Raw genomic sequence first — 25377 nt, 5'->3', positions numbered from 1 at the left:
TGCGTTTTCCAGTCGTTGAGCAAATGTGCCATGCCCGCTTTAGGGAAGGAAGGACAGGCAAATGCTTGAGCAAAAGAACCGCATACCTTTACAAATTATCTTGCCCTCACCGTTTTAATTGATTTTTAGAGTATTTTTTAGCTTTTCCATATATTTTTTAATATCTCTGATTCGCTTTCGCGCTTTTTCCTGCTTTAAACTATTTTGCTAGCAGTAACCTCGTTCGCACTCTCTCTATCTCTCGCTCTTTCTCATAAGGAAGAAATCTGTTATTTCCTGCTCCACCGCATAAACTTGTACATGCTAATAATAAAACTACTCTGCTAAACGGACGCAAAGATCACGGGAACAAGTGTAAAATTGGGAAGGTTTTTCTCTATTTCTGCGCTACCGACCCGTCCTCGTGCTTGGTTTTGCGCCCAACAACGAAGGGATGGCCTGTCGCGTCTAACGGAGCTAAAGATTGCAACTTTCTTCCCACTGCTGGGTGCTAATTGTCGAACAGGAACGTCGAGAGAGCGTTGTTTCTTTTTTTTCGGAATGGGTAAATTGTATCTATCTACGCAGAAATTGTGCTATTAATTCGCGTGAAGAGAACTTGTGAGAGGAGGCAACAAAACAATCGGAACACCGATCCTCCGATCACCGTCACGATCCCGGACAGCCCCGAATGGAACAGGCAAGAAATGTATCCCCCCAAGAACAAAAAACGAAAGAATAACGAAACTAAGCGTTGTGGCTTAAGGAAATGAGGGAAGACTATGTATTTACAACTGCATTCATGGTTTTTTTTTGCACTAAAGTTTCACTTTTTTGGCAGGTCCTCCGCCTACCCCAGTTCCCTAGCACATACAGGAGAAAGAACAAAAAAAAAAAAAATAATAATCTCAATTATCACCGTCTACTTCAATGCGCCACTACGCTCTTCCGCCGGAACTGCTCGTCCTTAGAGTACTCGGTTCTACAGCCGTTAAATTTTGCCGCCTCTTGCCTACGCACACACTCACTCAATTCCTAACACTTTACGGCAAGGAGTGGCGAGACCGCCGACCGGTTGCCTGCGATTTTAAACTCTCCGTTTCAGTGCCTAGTCTAACTTAATTGGAAACGAAACAAAAACCAAAAAGTACGAATGGTGCTCGTAGCTGTTGCCGTAGCGCGTCGATTTACAATCACAATTACTACAAAAACAGAAACGAACCCTCTACACCGTAATCCGAAACCTGCCCGTTCCCTTCGTACTACTGAACAAATAATAATCAATATTTTACTATGACACACAGGTGGCCAAAAACAACACAAAGAAAAAGAGCAAACTGTCGCCTAAACTTATTATTGCACATAACGAGGTTTGATGTTTTGCGATTTGAAGAGTTTGTTTCAATGGCGCAAAGCAAACCCCGAAAACGAAACCCCGCATCGAGACGGTGAGTGAATCTGAACCTAAACCGTACGCTTCAATTACTTTTCTATTCTTCCCATCGTTCGCCTAGTAGTGTTGCCCTCCGATCAGCTGGAGTTTCGACCTGCTGACGAAGCTGGTGAGTTTTTCCATCATCCGTTAGTGACTCCCATCGTTACGATCGCGCTGGTGGTTTCCAACTTCTCAGCATCCATTACCGCACATTGCTGCTGCTGCTGCTGCTGGGCATCGATTGCCGATTGGGGTGGATTGCGATCGATGGGAGTCCTTTTTGGGGGCAGCTAGACAAAGTCGTTCGTGGCGGGTCGAGTGAGTGGTTCCTGTGCCTGGCAGGTGGTGAGAGAAAGAGATACGACGTTGTATTAACAAATGTGCAAAACGTGACGGTAACTAGAGTAAAAGTCCAACAAGCTATAGGTAAAAAAGAAAATTGAAAAAAATCTGTCTATAACATCCAATTGTAAGAGAATATAAAATTACTGACACTCATGCGAAACATCTGCAAAATTCAAAGAGACAGTGAAAAATAGAAAGAGAAAGAAATGCGGAATGTTGTAAACATCGTACTGCACTTTTGCCATATTATCAATTAAAAACCTGAAATTTCATAAGCCAACTGACATCGGCATGCGAATTACGAATAGAAGCAATCTTTCACTATTTTTACTAGTAGGGGCGCTTTTTAGCAGACTGTGGAGGTCAAAGTATTCAAGGGCATCCAAGGAGCTGTTGGTCGATGTGTTTATAGTAACGGATCGAAAAAGGTGTAACGCGATCATCCCGCTCCATATATCGATTCGAACGGCCTGTACCCATTTGAAAGCTTTTTTATTCTTACACATAAAGGCAAAATGAAACCAGCAAAAAAAAGCACATGCAGAACATAATGCATTGGAATCACAACGAGAAAACAACAGCTACGAACGAAGAGTCATGCATGCCGGAAGGGCTCACGCCCGCCCAGCCGGATCTACTGCATTCCAACGAGTGGACGAACGAGCGAATTGAACCGGAACCAGGCTCCGTTCTTACCTTCCCACGGTGAATGGTTGAATAGCGCTCGCGGAACGCTGGGCAACACTGGCCCGGATATGGAGGCGCATGGTGTTTGCGAGTTCCCTTTCTTGTGCGATTTTGCTGCGCTCAATGCACGGCAGCAGGCTCTAAGGGCTGTCGAGATGGTAGGACACCCGCCTTGAGTCCTTGTGGTTTGCTCCCGCGTGAAGGAAGTGAGCGCACGTGGGCGTGTGTGGGTGTGTGTGTCGGTGAAAAGCGATGGTGAAAATGATGAACACTCGGATAAGACTGGCCGACGAAGGGATGGACTTGGTGACGGGCAGGTTTGGTCTGAGAGAGCGGTTAGTAGAGGTTTGGTGGTATGGTGGATGACCGAGACCGCGAGAACTCCTGCTGCATTGACCATCTGACAGAGCCAGTGCTGCCAAACGGAGGTCCCTAGTGATGATCACTGCTCGCTTTATGGTTTCAATGATTTCTGTTTTGTTTTGTTTTACATTTCCTGCTATAAATCCTTTCTCTTCTCTCTCTCTCTCTCTCTCTCTCTCTTTCTCTCTCTCTCTTCGCTTGCGTGTCACTTCGCTCTCTCTGTCTCTCTCACTCACTTGCTCTCTCTTTCCTCTAAATCCCTCTGGCTCTCTGCTGCACTACTCGACAAACGCTTCATGTGCGATAGTGAAAGGTGTTGATCTAGCGGAGAGCGCGCGAATGATAACACCGAATCGGGATCAGAGTTTTGTCGCCCCCCAAGGATTTGCGATGGTGGAATAAATTTTGACGAAATATTCGTGCCGCGTTGGGTAGCGGGATAGGAAAAAAGGGGAGCGGTTTGGCCACGGTTTACACATTTTGCGAAGCGACAGAAACAGTGGAAGAAAGAATGGAGAAAAAAGAAGAAAAGAGAGCAGATAAAAACAGATGTAAACGGCGTTAGCATGTGTGATGGCCTACTACGGCGCAGGTTGGCACTGCATAACACAGCAGGCTGTGCCAGTGCTCAGCACAGTGTGTCTGTGGCCGTGCTGAGTGGAGCATGTACATTAGCCAGCGAGTTTAGGTGGGGGTTTATTTTACACTCCCCCCCATAAGAATGGATATTTAATCCTTTCAACCGTAGAAAGTACGCAAACAGATTCGAACAAAATGATTTCGTTCCTTATCTACGACGGACTCGGCTTAGACATGCATCGGTTGAATCTTGCATGGATTTTTCTCTGAGCTCTGACTGCGCCTTGGACTGTTGGACGGACTTTTGCTACGGGGGGATTTTGTATCGCGTGCTTTTCATTCGTTAATCTTGATCTAACAGCGTGAATCACCAAGGGGACGACCGTTGGTTTAAAGTATTTATTTTGCTTCTCTTCTCCACCACTCCGGAGCGGCTAATCCTCGTGACCGTTCGTATAGTCAGTCCGGACTTTTTCGCTCGATGGATGCAGCGTCAGTCAGCGTGAGTCAGTTTTCTTTGGCTCGTTCCCGTGGGGCAACAAGAATGCACCGTGAACACGGGGCAGCTGAGCAAGCAGAAGGACACAAAAAAATGCTGCTTAATCCTTTCTTAGTGCCAGTTCCAGGCGCACGGGCCGCCTTTGTGCGATGTGCATGTGAAAAGAAAGTGCAGGAGAAAAAAATAGAGCACACAGACTTTCGCTGGGAGGCATTTGGTTGCACATCAGCCTTGTTTTCCTTTTCAGTCGCCGGTGGCGGATGCAGCATTAGAAGCTAGACGACACTCGGTTACGGGATTGCGTCTGCAGAGAGCATCCTTGCGGGAAATGTCGTGCTTTCCACCGGCTTCGTAGAAAAGCCCGTACAGCAGCGTCCTTTAGTGCAGATTGCGTGCTGATAGGAAAAGCACCAACAAAAAAAAACAGCGATCACGTGTGCGATGCAACGGACAACAGCCAGGAACACCAGTGGCACCAGCCCGTTTTGGGTCCCAAACGGGTAATTTTGTGTCCCGAGCAAACGCTTCTTTACGGCATGCGGATTTGCAAATCAAAACAAAAAAAAACGAGAAAGCAACGCTCAACAGAGTTTGCAAATCACAAATCACTTGCAAACACCTGCTTTCGCATGGCTCATCATTAAGCTGTTTTGTTGTCTTTTAGGACCGCCCTGCGGGTCTGCTGCCTCTTTAGGTCCGGCCAGACCGAGCGACCGATTCCGGCCTGTTGCTTTAAGGCTCGATAAAGTTAGCCGATATGCTTCGAATGCAAAGTTTTCCACCTAATTGACCTGGGTGCCTCGCGCGACTAGTGTGTGAGGGCAGGAAAACTACAAAAAAAAAACAAACAAACGAGAAAACAAAAGCAAACAAGCAAAAGAGGGCAGAAAATGGAAAGCTTCGAAAAACTTCCATCGAAAGCGGTGTGACTGTGTTTGCTTAAAACTTGCAGCCCGTATGTTAGCTTATTTTATTATCCATCTGTGCGCCGCACGGTTGTGAATAATTCATGCGCTCGACGGGGTGAGGACAGCTCGCTAGGATACGGAACACAAACTAAAAAGCTTTCGCTTACACACTAACACACGGCGCTCTCCCTGGCCCGCACGCAGGGTAGATTCATTATGGTGGATAAAAGTTTGCGTCCAGCTTGCGAAGGTGCGGAGAATAAGGATCAGTTAGGGGTTTTCTGTCCCAGCATCCCGGCGAGAACCGGCGTGGGAAGGAGGAGGAAGGATAATTCCGAGCAGCGCTGACCCCAAACACTTATACGCCGGTGGAATGGTGCCTTCGGTGTCGCTTTTCACACAGACAGATGGATCCCGGAATCGGAACGCGGGCGTGAGGGAGAGCTCGGGGAAAAACGAACATGCTACACCCGGGATCCCCGAGCTGGCCTTTATGTTTACTGAGGCACACTGATAAAAACGGGCAAATGAATAGGGGAGCGTTTTTATTTTTTGCAGCGTCGAAGAAAAAACTTTTAGTTAGTGTTTTAGTTGTCCTTATGTGCCGTCCTCTGCTTTACAGTTCCGAACACCCGGCGTTCGGATGCCTTGGGCGCGCACACACACACACACACACACAAATATACGCTACAAACGGGACGAGTGGCACAAGGATTTAATCAGGTTAATATCCGCTCATATTCACTCATATGCATCCTTTGCGTTTTCATTTCACACTCACGGCGCCCTTGGGCCAGTCCCAATGAAAGTTCCAAGCACAGCCACCGGCAGCTTCGTAACGCTGAAAGAAGCCCGGTGATGAGTTGGGTGCAAAAAAAAAAATCATTAAAAGACCTTAAGGGACCAAACGCCCGAACGAGCCTTATGTGGTAGTAGACGACGGTTGACACAGGGCGTAGGAATCGCTATTTAATTGGAGCCTTGTATTTTTTTTTTAACTCTCTCACACCAATTCAACATTCTTCAACGAAGTGCAACACTTTGAGCGCATGAAAAATGGTGCTTGTATTAAAAATGGCTCCAATTCATTATGAAAGTATAAAAGCTTAGCAACTAAGGGGGCCAGCTTATGTGCAAACAACTGTGTGGTAGATTGCCCATCGGCGCAGTTACTGAGCTTGTTTTTCGTTTGTGAACAGAAAATGATGTACCTTAGCCTTAAACGAGATCATGAAGCAATTATGAGCGCGGAAACGTCCCATTAATGCCGTTCAACAGACAACATTTTCTTGATAGCTTGCTTGTGCACACAATCAGAGTTTCAAAATTCGACGGGATCAGTATTTAGCGTGCAAAATAGAACACTTCCGGAGTGTTGTTAACAAGCTTAGGGAGGTGTACGAAAATCATAGCTCCTTTCGAAGACACTATATATACTATTTGTATACTATCGATAGCATTGCCATGTACCAGCGTTATCGACGTGTTTCGATCCTACATCCACCTAACACTGATACTATGTTCATTTCGTAATGTTCGGGACACATTTTCTGTCCAATTTGTTGACTTTGGCGCTTGGGTTTGCTTTGGCGGATTGCTGCTTAATTTAACGGCATCTTAACGTCGATCAGTTTTGCCGCGCAAATTTGTAGGATGATCGCGGATAGCCTCACGATCGGGGCTTTGTTTTACAGCGCAAATTGCTGTGTGCTGTGCTGCCGGTGTTTGCTTTGCCCCTTATTGGGCACACGTCGGTGGCAACAACACCGCTTTATCTTATGCTGACGGAGTAGTCTCGGGCTAACGCTCTTACCTCTTCGCCCACGGTGCTCGGGTACATGCGGCTTTGCATGTTCTTCTCCAGGCTGAACTGGTCCTCGGTGGTTTTTCTGTACACGGGATTGTCGAAGTTTATCGCCGTCGAGCGTCCTTTCGTGTAGTGGCGGTATATGCAGTACGCGATCTGGGAAAATAGGAACAAAAAAAAAAGGCACGCATAAGCCACATGGTTCCGCAGAAATGTTTGTTAAGGTTATTGAATGGAGTAACGCTCCACTCAATCCAACGTGAAACTCAGCCGAACTAGCTTCAGAAAAAAAAACAAGACTTTCAACTAAAGCCCGAGAAAGTGACAATAGAAGAAAGTTATTTAAAATTAAAACAGCTACCTCAAGTGAACGGAAAATGAGGTGGGCAAAAAGAATGGAAATTGAATTGCATTGCATTGAAATTGATAATTGAAAATTTCCCATCAGCGCCAAGACATTCGAGACACTGACCGGGGGGGTCTCGTCCACTCTACGACAGCTTCGTGTTTATAATGTGCGAAATTCACTTACCATTGCTAAGGCGCTGACTCCCGCCAGGATGACAACGATAGCGATGAGGGCCACCTGGCCCGAGTCATTCTCGACCACGCCCGGATGGATGATCGTACCGTCGGTGCCATTGCGCATCGTTGCTATTATAAATATCCATTTATTAGACAAGCAGGTGGAAATTGAGAAACAAAAACAGAGAGTGGCCAAGGGGAGCAGGGTGAGAAAAAAAAGAAGGGAAAATGTTAGAAATGTCTTGATTAAAACCGGTTGCAATATCTTGCCGCCCGATCGTGGGTGGTATGATAGGAGAAGGTCCTGATGAACGGTCGGGTTGTTAGAACAATTACAAACACACCACCAAAGCGCGGTTCGACCCTCTCGATTAGGGTCGCCACCGGGTGTGGAAGGATGATACGGTGAGGATGGTAGGACGAGCACGAGAGCACGAACACGAGCACCACATGAAGGGAGAAGCGAAACCCAACCAACCCAACACCGGAAGTTAGTAGCCCACGCAATCAGGAAGATGGCACGAGCGTTGTGAGAGAATGGGCGGCAGTTTGGTTGGAATGTGGCAATGCATTTGCGCCAAAGGGATCGTGACCGAGGGCTCGGACTCGGACTCGGAAACCCGCGGCGGGAGATTAGGGCTGGGCGTCTTTTGCGCGCTGGAAATTCTTAAGTGTTGCGTTGGGCGGAACGCCCACGTCCGAGACCGGCCGGTTGCATTATCTTGGGCGATGGCGGGTTCGGGATATTAAAAAGCGGCATAAATAACGACAGTAATGGAAACCATTAGCGCCGCAGGTCAGGGCTGCCGCCAGGGAGCTGGTTCGCCGCGGGGCACACCCGTCGTGAACCGCAGGGAAGTAATAGTGGTGGTTTGGATGAAATGTTAATAACTAAAATACGGGCTACAGGAGCAGCGAACGCCAGCAGGGGTTTCTGTGGAGCGTGAAGGTGAAATTGCTGTGCTGCTGTCCGGTGGCTGTGTATATATATATAGATCATAATTAGGTTCAATTAGTGGCGAGAAATGTATAGAGTTTATTTTTTTTTTGTTTCGTTGGTTTGCCTTCACTTTTTGTTCGCCACCAACCATCCATCGTGGCTTGGGCGCGATCTAATGGGTGTATGGGGTTCGTTTTGAAATTTTCGCTATTAGATCGTGCCCATTAATCAACGCGTTGTTGGTGCGGCATAATTGGCACCCAGGCGCTGTTATGGATTATGGGAGATTTTATTTATTCATCAACCAAAACCGTGTCCGGTGTAATGACATTAACAATTTCATTATTCGGTAGCGGTTTTGCTACTCCTCGTGGAACACGTTTTAACGCTGAATTTTAATAGAACAATGAGCCTAAAGTCCAATCTTTCAGAGAGATTTATCATGAGCATTCGAAATGAAGGAAACCCAACCGAAAAATCCCCTTGCACTCGTAGCTGATAGATAAAAGACCGTTCGGCCATTTGGCAGCCGGAACCTGACGGTTGAACTATTCCAAGTATTCGGACGGCTTCTGAATGTTAACATATCGCAAGGGAAAAACGCCTCCCCGAGCGGCATCGAATCGGCTTCCCAACTCGCACAGCAAGCTGCCGACGACAGCGATGAAATTCAAACCAAGCTGACAAAGTGATAGATGAATTGGTTTGCCTGCCGGCATTGAACACGATTCGTGCGAAACGGGACGGAGACTTTTCCGATGTGCAGCAGGCGGTGGCCGTATGTTATTTGAGGAATTTTAATTAAAACCGAAATGAGACCCGATTCGAACGAAACGGCCATTTCTCGCCGGAAGCCGCCAAATTCTTCCGGCGGCTTGACGAGCTCGAGCACGACGACGACGAGTCCTGACAAGGAGCCCGCACGCTCGTTGTAAGCGTTCGACTCTTCGAAGGCGATAATCTTTGACGAGGTCTAGCGTTTTTCTTCTTCTATTTTCGTTTCTGCCGCCGGTCGTTACAGGAAAATCGATGACAAAAATTAAGAAAAATAGAGTAAATATGGTCGTAATTTTGAGCATCGATCAAAAGCGCACCCAGCTTCGGGGGAAGCATTATGATTTGTGCTTTCTTTCGCGCTCGATTGCGCTCTTCCTGGCAGCGTGAAGAACGCAAAACTTTACGGCGTGACCGATGAATGCTTGGCGGACCATGCCAACGAACCATAGGTCGAACGAGCGAGCCGCCATGCATGGTCGGTGGAGTGTGGTAAAAATTAAAAATGGAAAACTCCTGCAAAGCGTGGAGCAAAGCTACACCCACACACACACAGGTACATACAAAAAAATGGACATCTCATTCCGCAACCATCAATAATATCGAAATGAATTTACTTTCTTTTTTTTTCTCCCACCAACCATCGCGGCACCATCGGAGATGGTGTTGGGTTGCAGAAGGAATACAAAAAAAAAAATAGAGAGAAACCAACACGCCAAAAGCAATTCTACGCATGATGGACTTTCACGGTGTTATTTCGGCACCGGTCGGTGGTTGGAGTTTCCCGCGGTCACCAAACGATTGGCCGTGGGGTCCGTCAACGCCTCCTGACACCATCATCATCATCATCATCATCACCGCCACCATCATCGTCGTTTCGATACGCCTGATCGGTTCGTTTGGCCGATAACGGCCGGTCCGTCGCTGCGTGTAGTGGCCGCCGCAGCGATGTGCCAATTTCAGCCATTTAGTTGCCGTTGGATGCGCACCAAGTATTTATTCGTCCGTTTCGCCAACGCAAGAACCATCGGAACCGGGCCGGGTGAACGGGAACGATGGGGAAAAAAAAACTGTGCTAAAATGATAAACCACACACGCAGGAACCGTTTCGCGACCGCAAGAAGGCGAATTTTCGCAAAGAAATTATTCACTTGCACGTAAGTCCAAAACAACCTCTGGCTCGTCCCTGAGCGACAGCCCGAAATCGGTGGGAAACAGCGTGCTATGATTAATAGCACGATTCCATAATGCAATTACGAGATTTGGCCGTATTCACGGCGACATAATTTCCGGATTGTCGTGGCGTAAAATAAGCTCGTCAATTACGGGTGCACAGGTTCGCGTCACGGTCAAGTCGACGGCGACACGGCTTTGATGCCGTTCGCCATGGTTTGGCAACCCTCCCAGCGTGTCCTGAGGCGTGTTGAGCCAGGGACCAACAGTGAGAGACACAAAATTATCCATATTATCGCAAACTTCCCAGCCACCGGTTGGAAGTTAACGACGAGGGCTGTGAAACGCCACACTATCCGTACCGTTGGTCGGTACGGAAATGCAAGGAAATCGAGAAAACCCACCGAGCTCCACGAGAAGATGGTGTGCCTGATGTAGTTTCGCATCCGCAAGAGATAACAGCTGCAGGCGGGCAATAAGCAACCCAACCCGTACGGAAAATGGCAACTTCTCCGCGGTCCCGGGTGTTTTCATTCGGTCCCGGGTGCTTTTTTTTTTAGTTACACCATCCTGACTAAACTGGGCGGAAAAACGCGAGAGGGAAAAAAGACTCAATAGCTTCCGCACCCGGTCGGTCGGTCGGTCGGCGAGTGGAAAACAATTTGGTAACAATTTATTGTAACACTTAAACACTTACGGGGCGCCACCACTAGAGGGCGCTCTACACCGTCAGCCGGTTGCTAGGATGGGTTGTGATTTCCACACCCAACACACGAGAGCGTATTATTTACCCATCGCAATATCGCAATACCACTCCCACTTGGGTGCCTTATGCTGTGCTCATAAATAACGCCTGATCCCCCACCCGGGTCTAAGCGTCTTGGCGTCCTTGTCCCGTATTCAACGGGTGCTTCCGCGTCAAGGACGTCAACGCGCCTTTATGCGCCTGATGGATAGGGATAAGTCATGAAACGCACAGAGAGCGAGAGCGAAAAATGTCCTCCTTCGGTGACGCTTCGATTATGAAAGTTTTTCGCTTCTCCATCCGGGTACCCGGGTAACTCACGGTTAGATCGGAGGCACCAACGGTAGACGCCATTATGTATGCAAAAAGCGCACAACTCGCCGGTGCTGGTTCGTCGATTCACCGCCGTAAAAGTTACATCAAAAGTTATGCTACTCCCATGGCTCGTCGCGACCGACGGTTTTAACGACGGGCGTTGGTTCACAACACAGCTCGCCGTTCGAAATCACGCCAATCACGGCAAGCACCAGACGCGGTGGACGAGTTGCAGCCTAATTCCCCGGTCTGCTGTTGCGTCAATTGGTTCTGCTGCTGAAAGTTGCAACAAAGCAAAGAAAAGCTGGCCGTTTTTCCGCTTCCCAGTTTTGCGCGTTCGCAAAATAGCATCACTAAAAAGTCCAAACTTCCGCCCCGGAACAACCGGAACGCTGTTGCTGTGCGGTGTGATGGGGGAACTATTTCGTTATTATTTTTACTGCTCCGTTCCGTTCCGCAGTGCATCGATGCAACGCGATGCAACCACGCTGGGAGGCAGGTATTTTTTTTTTCTTTTTTCGATAGGAGTGATGCTGTTTTTTTATTTCGTTCAGCGCGTTCGAACAGATCCTACCTTTTGGGAAATGCGTTAAGGAAATTTCTGGCCGAACGCTTCGGTGCCAAACGGGAAAACTCGAAGGAAATGCAACACGGGTCGCAGTTTTCGTGTGGCAGCGCCAACACCGGCAGCACAGACGGAACCGGATGCGGTCGGATTGCACATTTGCACATTTGCATTCGCTGGCCGGGCGACGTCTGGTTCTCTTCTCGATCTGCCGGCCTGCACCAATGCCAAATGGATTGGAAGCATCCCGGGAAGCAAAGGCAAACGGGCGAATCTCCCGTGTGTTCGGAGGTTTCTTTGCTCAACATTTAACATTCAAAGAAACTCTCCTCGGGTTTCCTTCCCTGGGGGAGAGAGTAGGTGGTAGCAGCGATGGCAGCGGTTTCCGGCTTTTGGGAAGTAAACTTTTCGGCGGGCGGGTAGATTGTGCCATTTCGGCCGGTCGTTGGAATCGTCCCTCCATATCGCGGTGGTTGGGTTGGTTGGTGGATGGGTTTTTACGTGGCTTTCCACCGTCTTCCCGGGTTCCGGTACTCGTTAGTCACCCTCGATTTCATCCGAATACGACCGGAAATTAAAGCCAGCGGGATAGTAGCGGAAAATTGGGCAGCGCATGCACGAACGAAAGTCCTTTTTTTTTTTTTTTTCATCATCGCGGGCGCTGGTTTGCGTTTCGCTCACGGTCGTCCTGGTTTTTTTGCTGATGGGGGCGGTGCAACTTCTTTTTTAACTCGATTTTGGCGCCCTTTTGCCTTTTCTTTTACCGGGTTCTTACACCTAGCGCCCAATCTCCGAGAGGTTGGGATGATCGTAGGGCACAAGGCACCACAATTTGATAGCCGCTGAGTGCGTCCGTGGAACCGTGGCTTTTGGGAGTTCCTGTTGAGGTTTTCGCACCGAAGCAGAGACCGCCGCCCCCGGGTTTGTTCCCTTTTTCGTGTGATTTTTAGCTTCTTCTATTTCGTCTGCACGGGAATTATCGCGCGGTTGAGCGCGCTGTGAAGGATTTGCATTTTTGTGTCTGGTTGACGAAACGAAAAGGCAACGAAGAAACCTAAACGAGAGCACGATGATGCTGAGCGAACTACAAAGCGCCCGGTGAATTACGTTATTTCCCGGGTATTGCTTTGCTACTACTGAACGTAAAAATGCTTCTCGTGTTGCCACCGAGCTACAAACGGTCAATGTGCAAATGGAGAAGTGCAAAAACGAAAAAAAAAACACCTGATGCGAGTAAAAGCACACAGAAAGCTCCCAGAAATCGTAACATACAAGAGAAACGAAAAACGAAAAAAGGAAACGCTCGCGATGCAAATGTCGGCCCGAGCGGGACGTCTTCGCTCGCTGAAACACGTTTGCATTTCGATGAAATGGTAAAACAACGTTGTATGCAAAAAAGCAAATGCAATTTGTGAATGAATGAATACACATTTTGCAGCGAGCCGCTCGGTTGGGGCAAACAAAAAAGGCATCTAAGATTCGCACGAGTAATGCCATTTTTGCCGTTCTAATGCAACGAACGTGCACGTTTTTTCCGCTCCCTGTGCACTGTAGGATAAATTAAAAATAGAAAAAAAAACAGCACAGTCCAGTTCCGTTGCATGCGCATAATGGAGGCGCCTGGTGCGCTTTGGCCTCAAATGCGTCCCATGCACGGAGGTGATATGGCTGAACAAAACAAGTCACCACGAGCGCTGTTAGCGACACGAGCACACTTTTAAGCAGCAAATAAGCTGACCCAAGCTGCTAAGACAATGCTCGTCGGCCATTGTCTCAGACAACGGGACACTTGCGTCTTATCGCTTCAACCCCGTGCATTGTTTCACCCCAACCGCACCGTTTGACCTCGGCCAAAACTAAAAGCCCGCTCAAGCCAGGAAGTGAAACTCGCAACACAGCTAAAGAACGCGGCGAGAACTTCTTTCCGGCGGGGGAGTGGGTTTTCCCGGGTTTGATAAAAGAATGGCACTCCCGACGGTGCGGACAAAAATCATTTCATCTTCGGTCACACATCCCTGCGATTGTCGGATGTCGAGGGTCGTCGGTGGCTGAAAAAAAAAAACGCACCCATCGGCACGGAACGGATGGCATTTCGCGAGGCACGGAACCAAAGGATTTCCTCTTTTGTGTGGCTGTGAATTGCAATCGGTGGCGTCGGTGTGGTAACAAATAGAACTGTCCCTCCGAATGATATATGGAGTGGTTCTATTGGCTGGCCGGTTCGTGGTGCCACATTCCGCTTCCAGTTGCTTCGTTTGCAGGCACAATAATTGCCCGTTTGGCGGGATCGGTACCGGACAGGTTTTGAGGTGTTGCACCTATTTTGTTGGTAATTGGATTTTTCGGTATTCCGCATTGATCGACCGAGGGGTGGCGTTTTGTGAATTACTGGAATCCCAAACGGATTTCCAAGCACGCCCGCTGGAAGCCACTGTAATAATCCTGAATTGCATCGTTCACCAGCGCGGAGGATGTTCGCGTGGGAAAAGTTTTAATTAATAAACGGCAGAGAAATGATAAATATTCCACAAGCTGGCTGTGCGGTTGGGGTTTGCCACCGGTTGCCGCTGAAAGTTGGAAGCAATTCCGAGCCGATGTTTTGTGTGTGAAAATGTGTGGGCGTGTGTGTGTGTGTGTGCACTTAATCGACTTCCCCTTACCTCTTTTTTCAATTCCAATTACTGCAGCACATTGTGATGGCGTTTAGTTTGCCCTTTCAAGCCGGCAAAATCGAGCGTACACTGGCGCAACTGTGCAATTGAAATTCGAAATTTGTTTTTCGTTTCTCATCACAGTGTGCTGGGTTCGATGGAACGTTTCAATTCTATTCCCACGTACTGCAAATGACTAGCGAATGGTTTGCAGTGCGATGTAGCAACGCTTCCAGCAACCGGAGCATTTCCCACGAGAGAGGATTTCTTTTCGATAATGGTGTGTGCTTTACATCCTGCTAAAAGTACTCCCAAAAAACCCCCCGCCGGATAGCATGCTGCTGGATTATGGCGTTAATTTGCGGATTTATTGAACACTTCTTTTCTTGCTAATTGAAAAGGGTGCTGTTGTTCGGTTCGTCACAAAACAAAAACAAAAAAAAACGCGGTATCAATTTACAGTGCCAACCAAAAAAATAAAAAATAAAAAAAGGACAACACAAACCATCATCCACGCCCTAGGGGCACCCTTTTCATCACCTTTACGCTACCGAAAGTGAACCGCCGGTAGCGTATGGAGCCCGTTTGGTCAGCCGTTTGGGTTTTTGTTTTTGCTGCATGTGGCCGAAAAGCTGGTTTTTAATCTTTTAATTAATATTCTGCTCACACCGAGCGGTCATTCAATTGGTTCGCCAGAGCCACCCGTACCGGTTGGCTTAATTCCGGCTGCACGCAGCACTCTTGCCAGTGCGTCGATACGTTCCACCACCAGTGAAGTGGCCCGGTGGTGGGAAATCCATGGTAATTTCGCTGTTCATTCAATTAAAAAAAAAGGACAGCCCTTGCAGTGCTGCCCCGGGGGTGGAAAATCACGATTAATTTATTAACGTGTCACACACTACTTCGGCGTGCCGATTTCGGGCCGTTGTTTTCTGTGCGTTTTTTGTTGTTGTTGCTCTCTTGTACTATTATTACACCAATCCCAAACGCTCCATTCTCGAGCACGTCGCACATCAGGTGGGCACGGCGTCACGCGCATAACAAAAAAAAAATTCATGCCACACTTTGCAAACACAAAATCCCGCCCTTTTTTCCGCGATCTCGTGAAGTGGTTTTTATTTTGCATTGCCGCACCGGGCAAACGAACTTCAACGGGTGCAAAACAAAAAAGGGAAGAAAAAAAAACTTCACTCACGGATTACGTGCCTGGTTTCGTAATCGATTAAAAAGCGAGTGCTACTTCGCGGAAGTAGGCCACAGGTCCCGCACTTTTCCGGATGGAAAGCTGATGCGGAAATGTGTTTCGATAACACCCTCGGTAGCTTTGTGCGTACGAGTGCTTGTTTCTTTTTTTTTTCGTGTGTGCTACTTGTTCAGGCGCACAACCATGCACAGTACATTAATTTATAAAGAACAAACATTATACGGCTAATAAAATTGCCACTCATCTGCGAAGGGTTGAGGGTTTGGGTCTAGCGAATGAATACCACGCATTGGTAGTCTTTTTGTACGATGTATTTCCATAGAATGAAACCGAGCCTGAATTTTCATTTGTGTAAACATGCGATACACGCACTTCAGAAAGCGAATAGCTCTCCTACCTTTTCGTTCGTGTGTATGCCTCAACATAACCCATGTGATGTTTGTAAGACGCATGACGCCGCAACACCGAAGGTCAGCTCAGAACGGCAAATCGCAAACAAACCGTCCCGATGGAACCGTAAACTTGCAAAACGATCACCCACTACACTAACGCGTGCGCGCGGACGAAAGCCAAAAATAGATAATGCGATTTTGCTGCGCCCATGGAGGCGCCTGGTGGTTCACTCGCACCGTGATCGATAGTGGGGTGTGTTTCTCGACGCGAAACGTAGCGCAAAACGTGCGTCCGATCGACACGCTGCACATTGACTGACCGGTGAAGAGAGAAAGAGGACCTACTTAGCAGATGCTATATTCTACGGTAAACTAAACCCGCCGGGCCATGGGCGGGAGAGCTAGTGAAATTTTATTTTGATCTCCCCGTCCAAGCTGGACAGCGAATGATTTATTCGTTTTGTGTGCGAGCGTTCTAAGAGCAGATAATGAATCAACCCATTCAAACGGACGGCAGTGGATGGTAAATTATGGCCGCGAAGAGCAATCAATCATCGGTATCGGGGAATATTGCAAAAACGTAATTTAAAAAGAGGAAATAAATCGATTGTAAAGAGAGCTCATTTGGGTGTTTTTCAAATTACCCACTGCTAACATGGGACCTTGAATTGAAAACCTTGTTGCGATTACATTACTTGAAAGTAGATCAAAAAAAAATCACCAATCACAGTTGAACTGATCAATGTAGTGTAATGTAATAAATTCGAAAGGGAAATTCCTTCCATTCATTCCCGTAAATCAACCCTGCCAATTGGTGGACGTTAGTATTCGCTAAGTGACGCAACAAGAAAGAAAAATAAACACACTTTTATGTGCACGTTACGTGAACGAACAAAAACGAATTAATGACAATGACATAAGTCAGGAGCTGGAGCATTGTTGTACAGCTTATACAGCCATACACAACGGGCTACAGAACAACAGTACAACACAGGTACAACTAATAAGAACGTAACACATTACAGCGAGAAAGTGAAGGATGAAAAAAAAAGGACAAAAACCACGGACGAAACACGGAAAACGCAAACGGGGGAAAATGAAGAGACGAACACGGTTACCTCGGTGCCGTTCGCAAATCCACCTCACATACTCGATGGAGGCGGACAGCTCGTTATCGTAGAGCGCGCGATGGCGGGCCGCGGTCGCTTCGTTTGCCTGCTCGATGGCATCGACCGGGACCCTCGGGAATAGGTTCTCGAGCAGATTGAATCGCTTGCGCTGCTCCCAGTACGAGTACCGGATCGGGCGTACTTCCGTGTCGTTCTCCACCGCCCGGTGCATGTACGAGTGGTGCAGAGCCGCCCGATCCGGCACCGTACCGGTGGACGACTTCAAACTTTCCATAATCGCCACCACCCGCGTCAGGTTGGTGCAGATGGCGTGGATGTGCAAGCTGTTGGTGATGTTGGACGCGCTCGGGACGAATCCCGGCGGGCTGAGTCCCGGCAGAGTAATGGCCGATTGCCCTTTTTTGGGGTGAGGTTGGAAGGTTCGTTCGTTCGTTCGTCCGATCGAGCGTTTTGAGGATTTCCCCCGCGTATCGATACCCGTGCGTGAGCGAGACGAAAGACACACCGAGTCCACAAAAGCGATGCCACGGGATGCGGAAAAACCGGATGATGATGATGATGATGATGGCGGTGGCGGTGGTGGTGATGATGATGCAAAGTGGTAGATGCGAAAGGATGAAAAAGCAGGATCAGGATATTTATGTTTGGTTCGTGACGTGTTTCTTTTTGCACCGAGGGGATGCACTTAACGCGCCGCTCGGGTGGAAAGTTCCGGGTGCATGATGTTTGGATTTCTGGAAGTTGTGCTTGCAGCCATCATCCGTCGAGCTTACTAGCTACTGGGGTCACTGGAGTGCCGTGCAATGCCTGCCACGGTAATCCCTGGCTCCGGTAGGGGGGTTTTTACTGGCATCGCTCAAAGCAAGTCGAAGTGGGTGAGTTATGTTTTTTCCTCTCTTTCTGCCTATTCGTGACTTCATGTGGCGGATGTGCATCAGCCACCCCCGGCAGTGGGTAATTGATTCGCTTGGCTTACTACGGCTGGGAAATGGGCAATGCAATGCAATCCCCAACTCCCAGCAGGATTGTTACGTAAGCCAACAAAAAGCCACCCACCGCTCGAAGGCTAACCCGTGATTAGTGCTGATTAAAGGACGAAACGCCGCCGCTCGCTGGAGGTCACGCGTCAAAGAGGCACGGGTGCAACTATTTATTAGCTAAAACTTTCGAAACTAACAAACCTGCTCACGCGCTTACTTCCCCCAACCCGATTTGCCTTCCGCGCACGCAGCCATAAATCACCGGATGACCGGAAATGGGTTTCACCGTTGCAGAAAAATCGTTCGATTAGCCTGCGGCTCGAACAACCACGTGAAACCGGTGGAAGGTTGGAACCGGTTGTGCGGTGAGCCACCAGCACATAAAGTTAATTTTGCGCTATAATTCACAAATTGCATTGACACCGGAACTGGTGCCGAACCACCGGAACCAACACCGGGGGTTCGCCTCCAGCGAAGTGGATCGGATTGGAACGCAAAACCCGGCTCAACCGGCAGCCGGCTTGGCTGGCGATGCGAAATTCGTCGACACACGTAAACTATGAACGGAAGACCGGAAGCGGGAAGACCGGGCGGGCGGTTCAATAAATGACACGAATTATATGCACCGTTTTCCCGACCGGGCGGGGAAAACACGATTCGGGCGTGGAGTGGCCCTTTTGTCCGGCTGGATTGAGATTAAAGTGCAGCGCAGGAAGTTAACTCAACAAACAAGGCACTCACTTCCGGCCATGTGCTGGCGAAGGGAACACGAGCGGGCGTTGTATAATTAGGCACGCAATATGTCCGATCACGTATCAATGGCTGGTCAGGTCGTTACATAGCATGCAATAAATTATACTTTCGCTCGGTCTGGTGGTTTGTGCGCCTCCGGGCGCTCAGTTTAGATGGATGAGCGAGAATAAATCAGCGATATTTTCCGACCAGCCGCATCGTCGGCTTCGGCTCCGGGACATTCAAACATCCGCGCCCGTTACAGGAAATGGCAGATTGTTTGGTATGAGCACACGCAACCCGTGCAACGCACACCGTCGTTTCGGGGACCGTTTTTGTACCATTTTCACTCGACAGCGAACGGCTCCGAGAGGCTCGGGAATGGGAGTTAATTTAACCAAATACAACCCCACCGGAAATGCATGTGCGGTCGCGAGATAACATTCCCGGCTAACCCGGTGCAGCCGATTTGTAATGGTGATTGGCTTCAAACGGCTCTCATCTTTTATCCTTTTTTTGTTCCTTCACCCGTTAGAGCGCACCAGATTTTCCACGCACGCATCCTTCCCCCATTTGCGGCTGATCATTGTCCAACAGATCGAAAGTAATTAAACCGTGCAACAGCACGAAAATCAGCACTCGATGTGCATAATTTGTTACCACCGCTCTGTGTGTGCCCTCCACGCGGCTTCATTCGGAAATGACATAAAACAAGCGAAACCAATCCACGCGAAGGGTGCAAACGGTAAATCAAATTGTTTTAAATAAACATTTATAGCACCAGCCGCCGGGAGCGCGGTCACCAACCACCAACTGCATGTAGGGGGGTCCGTAAACCTGCGTAAATTGAACCCAAACCCGCCGTGCCGTTAAAAGCTCATTTCGGGTGACCAAAGCGAGCCAGCAGTTGTGCTTGAAACAATAAATAAAACAGTTCACGCACAGTGACGGCACCTGATAAGTGCTGTGCAAATTGAATTGTAACGAATGACAGCGTGAACCGTGTGTTGAGCAGTTTCCCGGTCTCGGTGATATTTAAACGATAATTTCCAACCAATCGGTTCGTGCGGGTTGTCTGTGTTAAGGGTCGGATAAACGAGCTGGTGTGGGCATGCCACGTGTTACGGGCACGTCGGTATTTATGTGTTTGCTTTGGCTAATCAACCACGACAACCGCGCGAGGCTCTTGACGTAAAACGTTGACTTTTTGCTATCGATGGGTTTACCCACACACACACATAAACTGCTGGCTACAGGATGGTAAACAACACGGAATTCGATCGCAAATATTTGCTCGAAATTCAGCCGCGCACCGGAGGTGGAGCGTTCGTTCAAAAACAATTTCATAATTTACCCCTCTTGTTTAGCGTTGCAAGGTTTTGTAAGGCGAAAAATCCCCGTTCCCGGGAAGAGAAACTCCCACCCACACTGGCAGAGGATGATTAATCATTCAACTCGGGAGCATGAAAACCAATTCCCACGTGGACTGGAGACGGACTTTTCCGGAAGCTCACCCACCCACCACGGCCGATGTAGACACAAGATTTTCCCGACCCAATTGAGAACTGGCTCGTCATGTCTGGTCGGGCCACCCATCCGAAGCATTGCTGTGCTTTTCCGTAGACTAAAATAACTCCGAATCAGTTCGGCCAGCAATTTCTTAGTTCAACTTCGGAGGGGAAGCTAGTTTTAGGCCCCGTGGGTGGGAGAGAAACGTCTGAAGCAATTAAGTGAAGTTGAGCATTTTTCGCATGTTCGTTCCGTTCCTGGGAATTATGATTCAATTTTCCGCTTTTTCTGCTCTTTGTTCCCGGGAACAAACCGGCGTCCGGGTTGAGCGCTAAACGTAGCGAGGGCTTCAAATTTATTTGCCTTTTGGCAAACGACGCTCGGGCTCCGTTCAAGGTGGACGTGGAAAATGGCCGAGACACGGCCGGGTCAGGCGGGGCGTATAGATCTTTTGGTAGCCTTTGGCCTCGGGAAGGCGCCCACCGTAGTGAAGGCAAACTCTCGTGGCTTCGCGTGGTGCGCTTGTACACCGTAATCTGTAACAAGTCCCGGGAGGAAAATTAGCAGCGCAAAATTGCACCTCCGGATGAGGTCCGGACGAGCCGGGCAAAAGCTTGGGATATGGGAGGGCGTTTGGGAAATGGTTCACCGACTTGTCGGTTTGGTACGGGGCACGAGCGAGGTTATTAATTACTATTACGATTCTAGGTACCGCCCGTTCAAGCGCCGTTAGCCGGGGTTTGGGAGAAAGTTTCACTCTCCCAAAAAGTTACATCAGAAAGAAGACAAGCAACATCCATAGGCTACTTCGATTAATTCTGTACGCCGTAGTAATCGCGAACAATCGAAGGCACCGTCCTCGGGAGAAGATGGGAAAGATCAAATGATTAACTGCTCAAACAGAACGCAGAGAACTGCAAACTTTTTCTACTTCTATCGATAGTTATGAAGAAGTTTTTCGGTAATTAGTTTGCTCGCACACGAGGTGCCTCTTAAATAGCATGTTCTCCTGCTTATCCGCTTGATGCGCTCCAAAATGGCAGGTGTTAATGCAAGTCAGCGTTAATTCGCCCATTATCGCAATGACATATTCCCTCAGAATTAATCACACGTTATAGGCAACGCGGGTACGTGGCTTTTTTCATTGCTTAACGCCCGCCATTGTTGCTCAATCGCACTAATGATGGGAATTAATTAGCGGCATTGAGAGTAAACGCAAATCAGGGATCAAAATGGGAACTTAAAAGGACACTATCTAGTCGCTCGATCTGTACCGCATCCAGTGAAGCAAACCAATGTCCGTGCTAAACCACTGTGTGTTGGCAAATGTACGTGCTAAACCACTGCAAATGCGTTGTGTGAACCTTGTGCAACCGTGTTGGGGGAGTTAGTGAAGGTTTGTAGAACCAAAGCGGCCGTTGTGTACAGCTTCACCGATGATTAGAATGCACTGCAGTGCTTTTTCGTCACTATCAGAGTCATTGACAAAACGCTCATCAGTGACGTGGCGTGTAATTTGCTGCGTGTCAAACAGTGTACCATCGTTGGCGATTGCACGTTTTGGTGTTGCCATCGACCAAACGCCATACTCACAGTTTTGCTTCCCATTTTGCACCGGAGACGACGACGACGACGACGATGCAGATGAAGATGAGGGATTGGATTGGGGGAAGGATACGTTGGCGGATGAAGCGATGATGTCCTTATTGCTATCGTAAATGTTACTCGAATGGTGCTCGATGTGTTTGTTGGCACCGCTATTATTCATACCGTTGCTGCTGCCAACGTCACCGGGGATGGTACCGCCTTCGCCGACTTCTGCACTGCCCGCAGACTGGACTGCGCTTTCTGCTGGCCAGTTTCGAGGGTGTCGAAAGATCGACAAATGCGGCGCATGTTTGCGTTGTTGCCCAACCGGCCCATCGAACAAAATAATGGGTTCGCATGGAGTGCGCATTTTTTTTATTTGTTCGGTAAACGGTGGGGTGGCCATCGTTTGACCCACGAAAATGGCCGGTTAGCGAAAAGAAATGTGATTATCACACGCACGTGGGAGCGCATTCGTGCATATCAATTCAATCGGGAAAAATTAAATACACAAAAGCGCGCGCAAAAGGATTGCACGTCGCACCGAGCGGTTGAATAGTGACGACGACACCAAACGGATGCCCAGCAGTGGAATCGGGAATACAAAAGGCCGAGAATGGAAGGAAAAAGAAAAAAAAATGGAAAAGAAAAAGAAAAAAAAAGAAAATGAGCAAAATCAACAGTGCAAATAAAATGAATTCATAAATAAATCAACAAATAAACAGCACCAGCTACAAAGCACACGAACTAAGAGAAAAGCAACAACACAGACACACACAGAGCGACGGAGCCTACAATACTATTGACCGAGCCCATTTGCCCTGCGTGGTTCCCATGCGTGTACTCCACTGGCTCGACCCAGGTGGCAATCCACCGCCGAATGCCACCCCCGGGGCCCCGGAAAAACGAGCGAAGGAAAAGCATTTAAAATTCATTAAAAACGAACATACAAAAAGCGCAGTAAAACAGCAAACAACTGAAGATGAATAAATAAAACTCGTTGCAGCCGACAGCGGGACACAGGCGAATGGCATTTTACCGGAGACTCGAGCGGACAGCGAGAGCAAGAGAGAGAGAGAGAGATAAAGAGAGAACTTTCAAGTGTAGGATTTGGGGGTTTTTGCTCCAACTCCGCTGACCCTTGGAGATTCGGCGGTTACGGGTTCGCATGGGTGGTAAGCGAAAATCTTCACCCTGCCAGGTTTGTTTCCCAAGCCACGGGTGACGTGTATATGCTCTCTACTCTGGCGGCTTTAACGAGATTCCTACTCGGAGGACGGAAGTCCTACTGGGTATGGGAAAGAAGGCAAAGGAGGGAGAGAAAAAAAAGCAACAAATCCCACACTTACCGTCTTCAACACACATTAAGCTGTCGCTCATCAGTTTCAGACCGGTCGGGCACGCACAGGATATCTTGGGGCTGTTGGAGTTGATTTGCGGTGCCGGTAGACACAGGTGGGAGCAGTGGCCATTCACCGCCTGACAGTGGTTTACGCCGTCCGGCTGCCGGTACGGATGGTACACGTGGATCGTCATCGGGTGTTGCAGCTAATGGAGCGACAACAAATTGTGAATGAAATGAAGATTATCTTGCGGTGGAGTTGGCGTCACCAGAGCGTTAGATATCGGACCGCTCAGTGGTCAAGTGACGGTACGCAGGATATTGTTGCCGGAAATGAGATATTACCATGTGCAGCGCTGTCACCGGTTCGATGTCTTTTCCGGTGAATTTGTTTGCCTTGAAGACCGCTTCCTTGTCCCAGTCGGTCCAGTACACGTAATCCTCGAAAGTGGTTATCGAGAACGGATGCCGCAGGAAGTCCGCCGAGTAGAGTATTACCGATCGCTTGGTGCCATCGTAGTTGCAGGACGATATAACGTTCAGCTTCGCGTCGACCTGCGTGGGATGAGCGAAACCACAACGCGTTAGCCACGTGGCGAAATGATGGGAAAATGATGAAATGAGCTCTCATCGAGCGCCCGTACCCAGTACACGCGTTTGCGAACCAAATCCAGGGTGATACCGTTGGGCCACTTCACTTCGTAGCTGACAATCACTTGCCGGTGCGTACCGTCCATGCCGGCGCGTTCGATACGCGGATTAGTGCCCCAATCCGTCCAGTACATCCATCTGGAAAGGACGCAAAGTGGGCAATTATCGTTTTTTTTCTCCTCTCCATATACCTTAGACAACCAAACATTTGATCACACTGCGACATACCCGTCGATGGGATCCAGAGCGATTGCGCGCGGGATTTCCAGATCATCCTGAATCAGAATTTTGCCCATGTTGCCATCGAAGTTCGTCAGCTCGATGGTTGACTTTTTAATGTCGGTGTAATAGATGTGATTGTAGATCCAATCCACCGCCAACCCGTCGGACGTTACGAGTTGATCTTTCACGACGACCGTCTTGTCCGAACCTTCGTCAATCGGTGCTCTAGGACGAGGCGTAACAAGCAATGAGGGACACATTTAGCGAGAGACACCAGCACGAGGGACACTTACTTGTAAATGCGTTTCTCCGTTACGTCACTCCAGTAGATCATGCCGGTGCGGAAAACGAAATCCAGTGCCGTAGCCGATTTGGTATCATTCACGATCGATGTCATCTCGCGATGATCGAGCGAGATTTTTCGAATGTCGTGGCGCCGTGCAAACAGCAGTGAGGCGTGTCCTTCCGTCGCCTTGCATCGCGTATGATCTCTTGGATCGCGCAGATAGCCATCCATGCATTCGCACTTGAAGGTGCCGATCTCGTTGGTGCAGTTTTGGGAGCACGATCCGGATTCTTCGCATTCGTCAATGTCCACACACGTTCGATTGTCGGCCAGCTTGAAGCTATGCGGAGTGAAAGTCACGGAAAAATGTCGATTATTGCCACTCGAATGTTCAAAATTAATCTCACAAAGCTTATCGACACAACATACCCTGGTTTACAGTCGCAGTAGAAGCCAGCAGGTGTATCCACGCATAGCTGCGAGCAGCCACCGTTACTCTCCAGACACTCGTTCTTGCCACACTTATCGGCGGGTTCGTCCTGGAACTCGGGGCAATCGGGCTTCTTGTCACAAACCTTCGCTAGCGGTATGCACATTCCACCACCGCAATCAAACTCCGTCTTGGGGTTGCACTTGGCAGTCTGTCGATTGCCTGTGGGAGAAACAATCGAAAGCGTCAACCACGCATCCCACCACGAAGAATTCGCTATTTCCCGCAGAAAGGACACCGTTGTGGAGTGCTCACCATCGCAGTTCTGCTCGTCGCTTCCGTCAGTGCAGTCATTCTTGCCGTTGCAGTAAAAGTGCCCGTTGATGCAGGTTTTGTCCTTTTTACACTGGAACTGGTCCGAGCGGCAGGTCACATTCTGACAGATCGGTGGCATCTCGTCGTCACCTCGGGGGCAGTCCTTCTCGCCGTCGCAAATCCAGCTTCGATGGATGCAGGTGATCCGGTCATTGCATTGATACTCCATCGGCAGACAGGTCGAGAAGGTCGGTGGCGGTGGATTAGCACATCCCTGGCGAGTGAAAGCGTACACCAATGTGGGTTC

At 48.7% G+C, this 25377-nt stretch overlaps 1 protein-coding gene across 1 annotated transcript in view; it reads right to left on the bottom strand.

Annotated features, from left to right (window-relative positions):
- Positions 1-791: 791 nt before the first annotated feature.
- LOC128732041 (low-density lipoprotein receptor 2-like) overlaps positions 792-25377 on the bottom strand; it is a 55028-nt gene continuing 30442 nt past the window's right edge. The window contains exons 4-14 of the mRNA XM_053825203.1: positions 25074-25344; positions 24755-25007; positions 24333-24665; positions 24046-24264; positions 23811-23955; positions 23512-23721; positions 23174-23372; positions 22008-22085; positions 7135-7256; positions 6609-6758; positions 792-1749 (exon numbers count right to left, since the gene is read on the bottom strand). Of these exons, the coding sequence (XP_053681178.1) occupies positions 1705-1749; positions 6609-6758; positions 7135-7256; positions 22008-22085; positions 23174-23372; positions 23512-23721; positions 23811-23955; positions 24046-24264; positions 24333-24665; positions 24755-25007; positions 25074-25344 (2025 nt within the window). The 3' untranslated portion in view covers positions 792-1704. The remainder of the gene's footprint in view (positions 1750-6608; positions 6759-7134; positions 7257-22007; positions 22086-23173; positions 23373-23511; positions 23722-23810; positions 23956-24045; positions 24265-24332; positions 24666-24754; positions 25008-25073; positions 25345-25377) is intronic.

Source organism: Anopheles nili, chromosome 2 (genome assembly GCF_943737925.1).
Source record: "Anopheles nili chromosome 2, idAnoNiliSN_F5_01, whole genome shotgun sequence".
Lineage (NCBI taxonomy): Eukaryota > Metazoa > Arthropoda > Insecta > Diptera > Culicidae > Anopheles > Anopheles nili.
This window is presented reverse-complemented; position numbering and strand designations above follow the sequence as displayed.